Genomic DNA, 13903 nt, shown 5'->3' with positions numbered 1-13903 from the left:
GACCACCGAGTTTTAAATGTTCATCAAGACTTAGATGTATACGCATCATGCAGCTGTTGCACATACATACATCCAACTAGCTGTCGATGATTGCATTCTGTGGCCACAAGATCATTCACATATTCATTGTTGGGCCCGAGTCTAGATAGATAGACTTGAACAACATAACAAAAATCATATTTGCCAAGAAATCCCATTACCTGGACTAAACCCCATTATTTAGTGAACCTATCATAGTATTTGGTTTGTATTTTGGTGCATGCATGTTTTCTAGTGCTATCAATCTACTGACTGTGGACTGCCCAACAAACTGTCCGCTAAACTGTTATTGACTAACAGATCCTAACTATCATTATGGTCTCTAATACAAGTACTAATAATAGTTATGTTTTATTTTTACTGTATTAGGAAACATGCATGGTGCGGAGATTTAAAGATTTGACTTCATATCCATGTGAGACTGAAATAGATAATGACTAGAGTTAACAGTAATTAGTTCTAGTCACTCTCATAAGCCCAAAGCCGATGATAATGACTTGAGTCCAAATAGACTGGAAAAAGGAAGGACCATATGTATGAAAAGAGTATTGGATGAGCTTCTGCCTCTAGCTTAGCTAGGAAATACCATATGGGACCTCATGATCAATGGCAGTAAATGTCGTGCAAACTGCAAAGTAGCTACAGTGTTTCATCAACATCACTCATCTCTCTCCCAAGACCTTCTAACACTCTTGCTAGCTAGCAGCGGCAACAGCAACAGCAGCAGTCTAATTCAAAAACTATGGACTTCTCTTTCTTTCTCTATCTAATAAAGAAGACTACCAAAACATTACTACATAATACACTAGCTGTACAACAATTACATTTTTTTTTTTACATATTCTGAACCAATGAATGACATATACTAGTACTAAGTTATTATTTGCAACATCTTTTTTCATAAATTTAAAAGAAAATTCTTTTTCTTTCTTGTTTTTCTTTGCCTATAAAAGTAGTAGCAACCCACACACTTCTCTTCACTCATTCATCACTACTACTTCCTTCTCTTTCTTTTTCTCATCCTAGTCTTCTTTCTCTGTGGGTAATAAACTAAGAACCAATCTTATTCATAACCATTTTCTTTCTTTCTCTGTCTGGCAGGCAAACTAACTTGCTATAACACTGCTTGTTGCATTGTTGCAGATGATGAAAATGGCGTCTCCACAGTTTTTAAGTCTATGCTTGGGTCTCTTGTTCTTGGCTTCTGGAGCATTTGCTGCTGCACCAAGAAGGCCAGTGAGTGTACCCTTCGCAAGGAACTACAAACCTACATGGGCTTTTGATCACATCAAATACTACAATGGTGGTAACGACATTACTCTCATGCTGGACAAATACACAGGTACTAACTAACTAACTAACAATCCTCAATCAAGTTTCTTCAGATTAAACAAACTGGTTATTTGAGCAATCCTGATTGGTTTTATTTCTTTCTTGGTTAAAGGAACTGGATTTCAATCGAAGGGATCTTACCTGTTTGGCCACTTCAGTATGGATATTAAGATGGTACCAGGAGATTCTGCAGGAACAGTTACAGCTTTCTATGTAAGAAGTAGTCGCCATTCTCATTTACATTTCTGGTTAAGTATATATTTTTTTGGTTTGATTTCTTATTAATTGGTTGTTTTGATTTTTCAGTTGTCATCTAACAACAATGAACACGATGAGATAGACTTTGAGTTTCTGGGAAACAGAACAGGACAACCTTACATTTTGCAAACAAATGTCTTCACCGGAGGAACGGGTAACAGGGAACAAAGGATCTTTCTCTGGTTTGACCCAACCAAAGAATTCCATTCCTACTCCGTTTTATGGAACCTTTACCAGATTGTGTAAGTATTCCTTCCTTAGTAATCGTTGAGTTGCCTGTTTTATATGTCTATTGTTTTCTAACAAAACCCTTTTGGATAAAACTGCCAGATTCTTTGTGGATAGCGTCCCAATCAGGGTATTCAAAAACGTGAAAGGATCAAAGTTCCCATTCAACCAACCTATGAAAATCTACAACAGTCTATGGAACGCAGATGATTGGGCAACAAGGGGTGGGCTCGAGAAGACCGACTGGTCAAAGGCACCATTCATCGCTGCCTACAAAGGTTTCCACATAGACGGCTGTGAGGAATCCGTGACAGCCAAATTCTGCAGAACCCAAGGCCAGAAATGGTGGGACCAAAAAGCATTTCAAGATCTTGATGGTATTCAGTACAGAAAATTGGCTGACGTTCGACGAAGATACACCATCTACAACTATTGCACTGACCGAGTCAGGTTCCCTACAATGCCCATCGAATGCAAGATCGACAGAGATGTCTAATGTTGCATCATTCAATGCGAAACTCACTACAAAGCCCGGCCGTAGCTTGCTATTGTGTATCTTATTATTTGCTTCAGTTGATATTTTCATTTATAAATATGTGTATGTACAAGAAAAGAAATGCAGGCGATCGAAGGCTGGCCGAGGAGGAGGATTATCATCATCCATAAGCTGGAATGTATCATTTATTATTTACTATTGTAAAACCAAGTGTGAGCAGCAAACCATAAAAATTGTTGTCGAGATTTCATTAATACAATAAATATATTTGATTTATTATTATTAGCATTACTTCTTCTGTATATCTTAGTACAACTACATTACTGCATGTGTTTGATTTGTTATTCCTATTCTCTCCTTCCATGACTCGGAAATGCTTATCATCCAATGAGTATCGATTTCCATCGGATTATGAAGATGAGGTTTTGCCTAAACCAGTAACATTAAATCCTGAATGTTGGCAGTCAGATGATGAGTAATGCGCTAGATCAGAATTTTAGGTTGTGGCACGTGGTGCATATAATATGAGTCGGCAGTGAGAGAAAAGGAGTGTCGTACTGAAAAGTTTTGGTACCCAAAAGAAAGAAAGAAATGGAACAGAGCCATCAAAGAGATGCAGACATGTGTCCTTGCACAGACATAATTATCAATCAGAGACTGCAAAGTGTGAATAGGTGAGTGGGTTGCGAGGTGCGTGGACAATTACTGCAAGGATTGCTTGATTTTTGGCTTTTATTCATTTTTGTCTCTTCCTTTGATGTAAGTAGGATTTTTGTTGTCTTCGCCTTCTGAGTCCTGAATATTCAGATGAGCACCATCCACACCATTTGCACAATTTTCACTGCAAACAGATAATGTAGTAACTCTTCATGTTAGAAACCACGTGAACTAAGTCTCTCAGGGATAACTAGATATCCGGTATCCTTTCGAGTCGGTCCCAAAATAAATTTCAGAATTGCGGGTATCCGATATCTAATCGGATATTTTTATTTTAACGTTTCGGATACAGAAAAACATTATCCTACAATAATATCCGATATCAGTTAAAAATAATGTATATACGAAATAGAAAAAAAAATGTTTAATAGTTACTTAGTAATTTATGAAGTGGAATTTTAGTATCTTATCTGGTTATTTGACTCCATTTGGTTGAAATTGCTTCAAGTTTCTTTGTTTGTTTGTAATTTATGAAATGCACAGGAAACACTAAAAAAGAATTTAGAAAAAATTCTGCCGTTCTACTAAATCTTCACTGAGAAATAGGCATGTCAACGGCACTTAACGTAACAAATAATGGCTCTGCCGCTACCGTTTGCCGTTTAAATTAGAGGTTAACCGTTATCCGTTAAATGCCGACGGAATTGTAAAATCCAAAACCATTGCCGTTACGTCGGACTTATCGGCTAACGGTTAATTTTCCGGTATTAACCGGTATGTCACAGGACAACACAAAAGCAGGTTTAAAACACAAACCAATTACATAGAATAGTTCTAAATCCAAGCAAACAAGTTCTAAATCCATGACACACAGAAAAAAAAAACATACAGATGTTCATGTTCTAAACCAAATTACATGTTCAGATCATCACATGTTCTATCAAAAGAAAAAAACCAAGTTTTTGCAAAAGAAAAGACAAAGGGATGCCAACTGCATCTGCAACTGCAAATGCATTCCTCCATCTCCAAATTCTCCACTGCCAATGCCAACTGCATTCCTCCTTAGTCCTCAACTTCTGCATTTTGAAAGGAAAATGAAAAGTGTTAGACAGTGATGTCAGTGAAGAAACTTAAGTTGGCAAAGTGGCAATTTCAGTGCAATAAGCCAATAAAAGTGGCAATGTCAGTGCAATAAGCCAATAAAAGTGGCAATGTCAGTGCAGTCACAACTATCAGTAAAATCTAGTAAAATATTAAGATATAAGGAAACTTACCAGTAACACAACTATTGCTCTCACTGAGAGTGAGATCTGGCAGCCAATCACCCAAACAAAGCAAAGCTTCAACAAGATCTGGAGCTAATGAACTCCTGTGAGATGTGAGAACTCTGCCACCAATACTAAACATGGATTCTGATGCTACACTTGTCACTGGAACAGCCAATACATCTCTTGCAATCCTTGAGAGAATTGGGTACTTAGCAGAATGATTCTTCCACCAACTTAAGATATCAAACCTCATTTCTTCAGCAGCTGTGCCTTTAGGAAGAACTGGTTCTGCTAAGTATGTCTCCAATTCTGACTTCTCGACCTCAAACATATTGTTTTCCATAATGAAATCATCATAACCAAATCCATATGATGTTGTTGTACTTGTACCTGCACAGCTCTCAAATGCAGTTGAATGCATTGCAGTATCAAAATAATCTGGAGTTGTAGTGTTTGTTTCATAAGCACAGAAAAGAGCATTGAGTGCAAGCTCAAATTTGTTATAGTGACTTTTATAGTGATACACACCATATACTCTCTTCATAACAAACTCCACCCATTTAGCTTTGTACCTAGGATCTAAAACAACCCCAATGCCCATCAAAGTGTTACTTTCTTTCCAGTAGCTATCAAATTTCATCCTCATATTATTGGCCATGTCTCTGATGTACTCATGCTGACTTGATTCCCATATCTTAATGCATCTATTAACTTCTTGCACCCCATTAAAATATAAATTTGCTGTGGGATACTTAATCCCAGCAAATTTGGTTGAAATGACATCAAACAATTCCAAACATTCACATATGTGTACTCCTTGTTCCCACTCCTTAGAGGTTGGTAGTATCTTGAAGTCATTATCTAAATCAGCTAGCCTAACAAAAGCTTGTCTCAGAAAGATTGCATCCTTTAGCATCTTATAGGTGGAGTTCCACCTGGTATCCACATCTAAACCCACAGACCTTGAAGAAGGAAGCTTAACTTGAGCAATAGAAAATTCAAATCTCTCTTTTCTAGCCTGACTTGCTTTGACATATTTTACACACTCTCTAACTGCATCTATAAATGGAGCAGTCACTCTCATTCCACACCCTACAATCAAGTGTAATACATGATTACTACACCTCATTTGGAACATATCCCCATTAAGAACTAAACAGTCTTTGCTATCAAGCCATTTCTTCAGATGGTCCATCATAACATTGTTGGAGCTAGCATTGTCAGCAGCAACAGCAAAAAGCTTAGTATCTATGTTCCAAGCTAGACATACTGATTTCACTACAGATGCTAGAACTTCTCCAGAATGTGGTGATGGCACTAAAGTATATGCAAGTGTTTTCTTAATCAGTTTCCAATCATCATCTATGTAATGCATTGTCACACAGCAATAACCATCGTTTGTATGCTTACATGACCACATATCTGTTGTTAAACTACACTTAGATGTAATTGTCTCAAATTGGTCTTGTAATTCTTTTTTGAACTCAGTTCTTAGTTTCATGATATCTTCCCTAACTGTATTCCTAGTGTAAAGTTTAGCAGCAGGATTTAAAGACTTCACAAACTCAACAAAATATGGATGCTCAACTATAGTGATTGGATAACCATGTTTAGCAATCATTTTGGAAACTAGTATCCTAGTAGCATCAGCATCATACTTCCAATTAGCAAGCTTAGTTTGTGCATTACCTGTTCTGACTGTAGTAATCTTTGTTTGTCCTTTCTTGTTTGCAGGCTTTTTTTGGCAAGTTTTGGCATGATAATGCAATTTGCTGGTTCCTTGGCTACTGGGTGAAGTCATTCTCTTATTACAATGTTTGCATTTAGCTACAAGTATCCCAATCTCCTTACCTTTTACCATCTTCTTTTCAGTTAACCTTTCAAAATCATCCCAAACATCAGACCTTACTGCACGCAGTTTCTTCTTTGCTTCAGCTATAATTGGATCTTCTTCTACTTCTATTTCTTCTACTGCTTCTTTTGTTGCAACAACAGCAGGTGTTGATTGAATTCCTGATTGTTGAACTTGAGATGCAGAAGGTAATTCAGATGCAACTGAAAGTGATTGAGAGGGATGACTTCTTTTTGATGAACCAACGCAATTGGATGCTCCTCTTTCGCTTTGGGTCATGATTAATTTCACGAATTGAAAACCCTAATTTCAATTTTCTTCTCTCGTTTGTGAGTTGAAGAATAGAAGAAGATGAAAATGATGTTGATTCGAGTATAGTAACCTAAGTATAGATGAATGTTACACGTGCTAGGCACACGTTAGCGGTTAACGGAACTAAGGCTAACGGAAATAGGTCTTTCGTTGCCGTCACCGTCGGATAAAATTAACCGCTATATTATCGGTAACGGATAACGGATATAATGGAACTAAACGTAACGGCAACCGGGTAATCGGATTCGGCTAACGGTTAACGGATTTCTATTGACAGGCCTACTGAGAAACATGTTTTGATGATCTTCCACCTAGTACACCTGCTTAATATACTAGTTTCGTCATTAAGGTCAAGAAAAAAATCTTTTTCTTTGAAAAAGTTGTTGTGTTGTTCTTTCGGGAATGACGTCAAATGGAGGAGGGGAGTTCAATTTGAACTTGTACTTGATTGTCACATATTTGTGAGGAGTGCGGATGTGGATTTGTAGGAGATGATTTTACCTATATATCTCCTTGATGAAGATGCTGAGTTTACTTTGTGAAACCATCTAAATAAAAGTTGGTATGTGTTCTCTAGTCGGTATTCTCTAGTCTTGATAACTCTTTTGTTTGATTCATTACGATTCTTGTTTTCCGCCTTTGAAGAATTACTTAGTAGTATTCTACTACAACATATGGCTTATCAGAGCATTATGTAAGGAAGAGTGGATTACAATCAATAGGTTTTACCTATTATGCAAAAGAAGTATAAGTAGTGACCAAGGAGGAGAACATATCACCTTAGTATTTCTTCAAAGTTTTGGTACAATTAAACTTTGAGGAAGGTACCAATATTATTTTTTTATATAAAAACCATTGAGTAGAGTTATTTTTCATTCTAAAAAGCTCTAATCGAGTATTCTCATAAGTTGTTATCCCTAGCGATCTTCAATAACAAAGTGACTGCAACGAACACATGCAAAACCATATAAGAAACTGAAGAACGAATAATTCAAGACGGTGTTGAAGAACCAAGGAAATCAAGCATGATGGATTTTGAGATGAAAGATCGATTTTATTTGAAACCATGTTTATTGATAGTTTTTCACTAAAATTGACAAAGAGGGAGATTGTTAGAGCACTGCTCGGCCGAAACTCGTAAGTTTTGCTATCTCAAGCTTGTTGTCAATGTTAGATATACAAAACTATACCTTTATTTCTATTCTACTAATGTCAAGTCTCTAACTAGGTTTAGATTATGGTAGTTGAGTATCAGACATCAGTGAATAACCCACGAAGATTGAAGACTGAAGATCAAAGACTGAAGATCAAACGAAGATATTTGGATAACTTCATCAACAAAGAGGTATGTGAAGACTGAACTATTCTATTTACTCACATGAATTACCATTATATCTGTATGAGACCATGCCGTATGATTTTTAGTATATTTAATATTACGAAAAATAAATTTCGAGTCAAGCTTGTCTTGTTAAACATCTCGAATTATGGTTCAAGCAATGGATGTTCATAGGTCCTTAGAAATCTTAGTTCGAGAAAATTTATTGTTCAAGAACTATGTTTATTTCATATGAACTATTTGGAAATTGCCAACGAAATGATATTTCATATCTATAGAAAATGAGAATATTTCAAAACATCAAAAGGGAGTTTGCAGAACTACTGAAATCTAGACTCAGGGTAGGTTCGCATACTTAGTATGTGTACCCTGGATATATGAAGTTACAGAATATAGGCAGGTATGTATACCTAGTGCGTAAACTATGGTGTTCTGAATTCATGAATAGGGACATGTACGAATATCGTGCTAATCTGAGTTCCCGAATAGCCTAACGGTACGCTTACATAGTACGCGTACTGTAGATCTCTGAATTCATGAACTGGTCTATAGTTACGTGTAATCACATGTTCATAGACTATTTTTGTAAATATGTTTGGCGTTGCTACAACTCTCATAAACACCTATAAGACATCTTTGGTCACTAATCACTAGGTGTTTTTGTATCATGATTCAAGTCTTAAGTGTCAAATGATCACGACTTTTCTTATTAGTTCTTAATGAATACTTGCCATGAACTATCATTATACACGGTTCTAGTATCTTGGACCATATTATATATTCTTTTATGTAATTTTAAGACAAACTTCCCATGTGCTTACATGAACTCCTGGCAAGAGTTCCATCTAAACAGAGAAAGTGTATGCTTGAATCTCAAGTTATCTGTTAGAGCATTGCTCGGTCGAACTCGCATGCGTTGCTATCTCAAGCATGTCTGTCAATATTAGTGATCAAAACTATATGTCTTGATTTCTAGTTTACTTATGACTAAGTCTCGGTCTAGGATAGTTAAGTGTAGTTGAGCTTCAGACTCCATGACGATCATCTTGCGAAGATGAAGAACTACTCGAGGAACAAGTGGAACTTCATCCGACTAAAAGGTATGTTGAGACTTGAACTTATCTATCACTCAAAAGTCTATCTACTCTTGAGACAAAAGTCGTATAAGTATGATAGTTTTCATACATACACATTTGTTATTTCGAGCCGAGTTTACTCGCCTATCTTTTTTTCGAAATATGTATTGGTAAGATTTTTCTTTAACCATTTTCATCTTTACCCGTGAAGAAAGTCATGATGACGTTTCAATCTTGAAAATAGCTTTGATGATGATAGTCGTGAATAATGATTGTTATAACATTATAGAAGAATGTTTCAATGATTGAAATGTAGAATTGAGATTACCATCTATGGATAGTGTGTTCGCACATTAGTGTATAAATCCATGTGCCGGAAACCAAGTGCGTGCATATGTGTGCATGCAGTATTGGTGAAGGAGACAGGTTGAGTACGCGTACCCGCACGCATACCAGCGGAAGTTTTCCAACCGAATATTTTTGCTGAGTTTATAAGTTTGCAAACTAGTAAACCAATCACCTTAGGTAAGCATACCCGTACGCGTACCCACGGAAGTTTTCATACCCGAAAATTTCTGCTGAGTTTGGAAACCAAAACCAACTCAAATCCGGTAGCTAAGGTACGCGTACTCGGGATGGTTATTTCTCAAATCGGTAGTTCATGAACTTAAAACAATAAATTATAAGGAATGCAATCTTTGCAAACCGTGGGTATATTTTTCATGAATTGATTCAAGTGGATCAATCTGATTTTGTTTCAATTGTGTCTATGAATAAAGACCCGAGCAATTGAACAACTCTTCGACTTGTTCTTATGAGTCATTTGAACTAGTTATGAGAAAGATGAATACGGTTAATATGAAATAGCTCATATGGCTAACCATTGGTTAACTATTTTTGAACCTACTAAGTGTACACGTTTAGGTACGGTTAATCAAACCTAAATGAATACATTTCATTTGTGTGTGACAAGCTAAGTTTTGATCTAACGGTTGAAAGATATTAACTTGGTTGAATCGGGTTTTTCATCTAACGGTGAATATTGAATGCTTTGTTACCAAGGTAACTTAGATTGCAAACTCTGATTTGAAAACTATATAAATGAGACATCCAGCAACTGGAAAAACTAGTCCCCACACCTCATGTGTGATACTAGTTGGTTTGCTAGAGTCGGTTCTCCTTTAACCTTAGGTTTCTTCTCGAGACCCTGTAGGTTAACGACTGAAAGACTTCATTGGGATTGTGAAGCCAGACAAAACTACTTCTCTTGTAGTTAAGCGATCTGATTTTTCCATTTTCTATCGTACGAGTTCAATTGAATAATTGAATTGAGATTAAATCTCCGATAGGGCAAGATGAAAAGAAATCACAAACATCTTCGTCTCATCGTTTGTGATTCCACAATACCTAGTTTCGCTACCATACGATTTGGATTATTGTGAGGTGATTGATAATTCTAGGATGTTCTTCGGGAATATAAGTCCGGGTTATCAATTAGTTCCTGTTCACCTTGATTTATCAAAAGACAGAACAAAAGCTCATAGGTTTATCTGTGGGAGACAGATTTATCTATTATCATAGACTTTTCTGTGTGATACAGATATGTTTAATAAAATCTTCGACTTTGGGTGTATCAACTCTTAGTTATGGGTGAGATCAGCTAAGGAATCAAGTGCATAGTATCCTGCTGGGATCAGAGACGTAAGGAGCGCAAATGTACCTTGAATCAGTGTGAGATTGATTAGGGTTCAACTACAGTCCAGACCGAAGTTAGTTTGTAGTATGCTAGTGTCTGTAGCGGCTTAATACAGTGTGGTGTTCAATATGGACTAGGTCCCGTTTTTTTTTTGCATTTGCGGTTTCCTCGTTAAAAAAACTTCTGGTGTCTGTGTTATTTCTATTCCGCATTATATTTTTTTTATATAATTGGAATATCATAGGTTGTGCGTTAGGATCAATCAATTAGAATATTCAACCTTTGGTTGTTGATTTAAGTTGATTGACACTTAGATATTGGTATTTGGTACCATCCAAGTTTATCTCTCTAGTATTTGATAAAGACTCGAAGATTTCCATTTGCTTGAGTAAAGATCAAATAGAGAGATTGATATTAACTCCTTGATATACTTTTTATTAAGATTGAGTATGACTATCTAGTTGATTATCTTAATAGTATATTAGAGTTAGTCCATACAAATTGCTAATCGAAATATTGGGTAAGGTTGTTGTACTCCCGCTTTTTCATTATCTTATCTTGAATTCTAAGCAAGCCTCCATCTTGAAAGTCTATAAATAGGGAGATTCAAACAACTGAGAATGTCAATCCCTGATACTTTGGTTTCTTCTGAGAAACATAATTAGGTTTACAACTTAAAGACTTCACATAGGGATTCGTGTATCCAAGTCCGACTATATTTGAAAAAGAGGGGGTATAACAACCACACCCAATAATTCGTCTGGCAAATTTTATGGACAAACTCCAATATAATTCGTCCGGTATAACACAGACACAAAAACTTTTGTTACCGAGGAAACCGCAAATGCAGAAAAACCCGGGACCTAGTCCATATTTGAACACCACATTGTATTTAGCCGCTACAGACACTAGCCTACTACAAGTTAACTTTGGACTGGAATGTAGTTGAACCCTAAACAAGTCTCACACCGATTAAGGTACATTCACGGTCCTTACGCCTCTGAATCCCAGAAGGACTCTACGCACTTGATTTCCTTAAATGATCTCACCCACAACTAATAGTTGCTACGACCCAAAGTTGAAGACTTATAAAAAAATATGTCTCCCACAAATAAGTCTATTCTGATAGATAAATCTGTCTTCCACAGAAGTACCTATGAAGTTTTTGTTCCCTCTTTTGATAAATCAAGGTGAATATGAACCAATTGATAATCCGGTTTTATGTTCCCGAAGAACAACCTAGAAATATCAATCACCTCACAACAACTTAACTATGTGGTAGTAGAAGAAGTTATTGTGGAATCACAAAGAATGAGACGAAGAGCTTTGTTTGTATCTCACTTATCGGAGATAAATCTCGAGTTAATCTTAGAGAAGATAGTACCCAATACGATAGAACAAATAAGATTAGATCACGCAACTACAGAGAAAATAGTTGGGTCTGGCTTCACGAATCCCAAATGAAGTCTTCAAGTCGTTAACCTATAATGGTTTTTGGAAAAAACTAGGTTAAAGGAGAATCGACTCTAGTCGCAACTAGGACAAAGGAAAGTGTCGGGATTAGGTTTTCCAGTTGCTAAAGTTCTCCCTTATATAGTCTTTCAAATCAGGGTTTGCTTTCAGTCAAAGCTATGATAGCTTAGTAACAAAGCATTCGATATTCACCGCTAGATTAAAACCTGATTTAAGATTTAAGCTAAATCTGCTTAAAACCAAAGAAATATCTCTCCATCGTTAAATGGTCTTAGATTGTTACACACAAATGAAATATACTTTCATTTAGATATGGGTAACCGTACCTAAACGTGTATATTGAGTTGGCTCAATAATAGTTAACCGAAGTTAGACATATGAACGCTTTTGTATTAACCACATTCATCTAACATTTATAGATTAACTGTCATGATCAATCAATCATGAAAGATAATGAATCTAATAGTGTTTCAAATAGACTTGTTCAGTTGTTCACTATTTCACATAAATATATATATGAACCAATTGAATCAAAATCATATTTATTCATGAGAATCAGTTCATGAACATTAAGCCACGGCTTGCAAAGATTGTATTCCTTAATTCATAAATGTATTTGTTCATTAGTATGAAAACATATTTAACCGATTTTAGAACTTTAACCACTAAGTTTGCAAACGAGTACGCAAACTATAGCTTCCGGACTTTGGTCTTCTCCAGCAGTTTGCAAACTGGTACGCATACTTCTGTCTCATACCTTAAATCAGGTAGAACCGTTCGCATACTGGTATGCAAACTTGGTTCCCGGACTTAACAGTTAAAACCGTTCACATACTGGTATGCAAACAAGGTGTTCGGACCTAAATCATACCACAACAGTTTGCATACGGGTAAGCATACTATTATGTATCTAGACAAATGTTAATTGTTCTAAAATCCCATTTCAATCATTAAAACATCCTTAGAAGACGACAATAGATGTCTTACATAAACTATTAGCTTATAAGTAATTTTCAGGTGATTGAATGATCAATACGAAACATTCCGAGTCGACATCATTCAAGGCGATTTTCACAAGATCATCTTTTGACTTATTATTTAGTTTCCAACAAATAAATTGTTTCCAACTAAACTCTTCAAGAATATGATGAACGTAGCTAAAGCAGAAAGCTTCCAATACATATTTCGAGAAATAGATAACCGAGTTAAACTCAGCTCGAAATATTAAATGTGTATAATATAAAAGTCTATATTGATATACGACTTAGTCTCATTAGGAAATAGAATAGGACATACTTCTGAGTGATAGATAAGTTTTAGTCTCCACATACATTTTTTTGATGAAGTTCCTCCAAGCTCTCCTCAGTTGATCTTCGTCTTCAATCAATGAACGCCGTGAAGTCTAAAGCTCAACTACACATTCTATCCTAATCCGAGACATAGATATAAGTAGACTAGATATCAAGACTTATAGTTCTGATCAACTAAACTTGACAAACAAGCTTGAGATAGCAACGCTTGCGAGTTTGACCGAGCAATGCTCTAACAATCTCCTCCTTTGTCAATTTTAGTGACAACACTATCAATACATATATGGATTACAAAATAAATGAACTTTGTAGCTTTGCATCCATCATGCTTGTTTTCCTTGGTTCTTCAATATTCCTTGAATTCTTCGCTATTCCAAGTACTCCAGTGATTCTGAACGTGTTCAACTGAGCATCATTGTTGTAGAAGATCCTTAGCCATAACAATAAGAAAACATATGTTCTCAATCATTGTTATACAGTGTCATAATATTATTACACAACACCAGTTGTATCACAACTTTGACAATAATACTATGGTGATATGTATCACTCCTCCTTACTCAATAC

General features: G+C 36.0%; 1 protein-coding gene across 1 annotated transcript; it reads left to right on the top strand.

Moving 5' to 3' along the window:
- The first annotated feature begins 835 nt into the window (after window positions 1–835).
- LOC113271464 (probable xyloglucan endotransglucosylase/hydrolase protein 5) lies at window positions 836–2641 on the top strand. Its single transcript, XM_026521327.1, has 5 exons — window positions 836–1081; window positions 1183–1381; window positions 1484–1584; window positions 1678–1871; window positions 1960–2641. The coding sequence occupies exons 2-5, from the start codon at window positions 1183–1185 to the stop codon at window positions 2351–2353; spliced, it is 888 nt and encodes a 295-aa protein (XP_026377112.1). The 5' UTR covers window positions 836–1081; the 3' UTR covers window positions 2354–2641.
- Window positions 2642–13903: the final 11262 nt, after the last annotated feature.

Source organism: Papaver somniferum, chromosome 4 (assembly GCF_003573695.1).
Source record: "Papaver somniferum cultivar HN1 chromosome 4, ASM357369v1, whole genome shotgun sequence".
Lineage (NCBI taxonomy): Eukaryota > Viridiplantae > Streptophyta > Magnoliopsida > Ranunculales > Papaveraceae > Papaver > Papaver somniferum.
Note: the sequence above shows the minus strand (reverse complement) of the source record. Positions and strands in the feature narration are given on the sequence as shown.

Coding starts and splice junctions, on each gene's coding strand:
- LOC113271464 (XM_026521327.1), top strand. CDS start 1,183: ATGATGAAAATGGCGTCTCCACAGTTTTTAAGTCTATGCTTGGGTCTC. Junction 1,382..1,483: donor CATGCTGGACAAATACACAG/GTACTAACTAAC, acceptor TCTTGGTTAAAG/GAACTGGATTTCAATCGAAG. Junction 1,585..1,677: donor GAACAGTTACAGCTTTCTAT/GTAAGAAGTAGT, acceptor TTGATTTTTCAG/TTGTCATCTAACAACAATGA.